The sequence below is a fragment of the Kogia breviceps genome, unplaced genomic scaffold (genome assembly GCF_026419965.1).
Source record: "Kogia breviceps isolate mKogBre1 unplaced genomic scaffold, mKogBre1 haplotype 1 scaffold_265, whole genome shotgun sequence".
Lineage (NCBI taxonomy): Eukaryota > Metazoa > Chordata > Mammalia > Artiodactyla > Physeteridae > Kogia > Kogia breviceps.
In genome coordinates, this window is record NW_026711704.1 from 59150 (window position 1) to 61718 (window position 2569).

Sequence of the window (2569 nt, forward strand, 5' to 3'; positions counted from 1 at the left end):
AGAACTTCAGGGCCAATTGGAAAGTCATTATGAACACTCACATTAGTCAATCTTATTTATCACAAGCCTATAAATGCACAGTCCTGGAAAAGGCGGGCTTTCTGTGCACACACGTAATTTTTAAAAAGGAGAGGGTGATATGAATGGGGCTGAGGTTTGATCACCAAAAATCAGCACAATGAAAACAAACAATAATGAAAAATGAGCACTAGAATTCAAATTACCAGATGTTCTAAAGAGATGGGATGCCAGTTTTCAATTCTGTTTTGAACACCACATTACAAAAGAACTATTTTAAAAAATAAAAAAGGATTAAGGGAAAAGAAAAAAAATAAAAATATCTGAGTTGTTGAACGACCCCCTGTTTGTTCCTGATAAACTTCAATCACATCTTCTTCCTCCATTCCCAATTCTTTTGGAGTGTGATTATCAGCAATTCTCTGACCTTCAAAGAGAAACCTGAGTGAATTCATGGGAACTCCCTGTCTTTGACAGTATGATTCTTTGAGTTTCTTGAGATGTGTTGTCATTTTCACTTTGAAGTGAATCTCACTGCTATCCTGTCCGATGACTTTGAGTTTAACATAGTCTCCTTCCTTCTTATCCCCCAAGTCCTCAGTTGAAGGTTTTGCCTCCTGGTCAGACATGGTGACGGTGGTTTCCCCTGGGGTCTCCGCACAGCAGCGGCCTCGGGTATGCAGAACCTCGCTCCGAGGTTTACAAATCCGTCTCCCTTCCCCACAGCACAGCACCGCGGCTGGAGGAACTTCCGCTGGAGGTAAGTATTGAAGTGAGTGAGGGTGGAGGTGAGGGTGGGTGGAGGTGGGAATTGAGGTGTGACGGTGGAGCTTAGTGTGCAGGTGAGGAAGGGTGGATGAGAGGGTGGAGTTGAGTAGGGAGGTATGAGGGTGGAGGTGTGTATTGACGTGAGTGAGGTTGGAGGTGAGGATGAAGGTGAGGTAAGGTGGAGGTGAGTGAGGGTGGAGGTGATTTTGGAAGTGAGGGAAGGTGTAAGTGATTATGGAGGTGTGACGGTGCAGGTGAGTGTGGAGGTGAGGGAGTGTGGAGGTCAGGATGGAGGTGAGTACAGAGGTGAGTGAGAGTGGTGGTGAGGGTGGAGGGGATGGAGGGTGGAGATGAATATGGAGGTGAGTGATAGTGGAGGTGAGTGTGGAGTTGAGGGAGTGTGTAGGTGAGACTAGGTTTTATGGAAGTGTGACGCTGGAGGTGTGGTTAGAAGTGAGAGAGGTGGAGGTGAGTATGGAGGTGCATGAGGTTGTAGTATAGTATGGAGTTGAGTGAGGGAGGAGGTGAGGGTGGAGGTGAGAGAGGGTGGAGGTGACTACTGAGGTGAGGGAGGGTGGAGGTGAGGGAGGGTGGAGGTGAGGGAGGGTGCAGGTAAGTATGGAGGTGAGTGAGGGTCGAGGTGTCGGTGAAGGCGAGGGAGGGTGGAGGTGAGGCTGGAGATGTGAGGGTGGACCTTACGGTGTATGTGAGTGAGGGTGGAGGTAAGTATGGAGATGAGTGAGGGTGACCTTGAGTGTGGAGTTGTGAGGCTGGAGGTGAATATCGAGGTGAGTGAGGGTGGAGGTGATTGTGGAGGGGAAGGAGACTGTAGGTGAATATGGAAGTGTGAGGGTGGAGGTGAGGGAGGGTGGAGGTGAGTGTGTAGGTGAGGGAGGGTGAAGGTGATTATGGAGGTGAGTGAGGTTGGAGGTGAGTATGGAGGAGAGTGATGGTGGGGGTGAAGGTGGAGTTGAGGGAAGGTGGAGGTGAGGGTGCAGGTGAGAGAGGTTGAAGGTGAGTATGGAGGTGAGAGAGGGTGGAGGTGAGGGTGGAGGTGAGTGATGTTGGAGGGGAGGATGGAGGTGAGTATGGAGGGGAGTGAGGGTGTAGGTGATTATGTAGGTGTGAGGGTGGTGGTGATCGTGGAGGTAAGGGAGGATGGAGGGGAGTATGGAGGTGAGTGAGGATGGAGGTGAGGATGGATGTGAGTATGGAGGTGGGTGAGGGTGGAGCTGAGGGTAGAAGTGAGGGAGGGTGATGGTGAGGGTGTAGGTGAGGTTGGGAGGAGGTGAATATGGATTTGAGTTAGGCTGGTGAGGGAGGGTGGAGGTGAGTGAGGGCGGAAGTGAGTATGGTGGTGATTGAGGGTAGAGGTGAGGGTGGAGGTGAGGGATGGTGGAGGTGGGTATGGAAGTGTGAGGGTGGAAGTGAGTGTGGAGGGGAAGGAGGTTGGAGGTGAGGGTGGAGGGGAGGGAGGGTGGAGGTGAATAGGGAGGTGAGTGAGAGTTGAGGCGAGTGTGGAGTTAAGGGAGTGGGGAGGTGAGGGTGTAGTTGACTATGGAGGTGTCACGGTAGAGGTGTGTGTAGAAGAGGGAGATGGTGGAGGTAAGTATGGAGGTGCGTGAGGTTGTAGGATAGTATGGAGGTGAGTGAGGGAGGAGGTGAGGGTGGAGGTTAGGGAGGGTGAAGGTGAGGGTGGAGGGGAGGGAGGGTGGAGGTGAATATGGAAGTGAGTGAGGTTGGAGGGGAGGATGAAGGTGAGTATGGAGGTGAGTGAGGGTGT

The 2569-nt window shown here is 51.7% G+C and overlaps 1 protein-coding gene across 1 annotated transcript; it reads right to left on the reverse strand.

Annotated features, from left to right (window-relative positions):
* Nucleotides 1-278: 278 nt before the first annotated feature.
* On the reverse strand, nucleotides 279-762 carry LOC131749671 (small ubiquitin-related modifier 1-like). Its single transcript, XM_059051587.2, has one exon. It carries the CDS (start codon nucleotides 645-647, stop codon nucleotides 279-281), a length of 369 nt encoding a protein of 122 aa, XP_058907570.1. The 5' UTR covers nucleotides 648-762.
* Nucleotides 763-2569: the final 1807 nt, after the last annotated feature.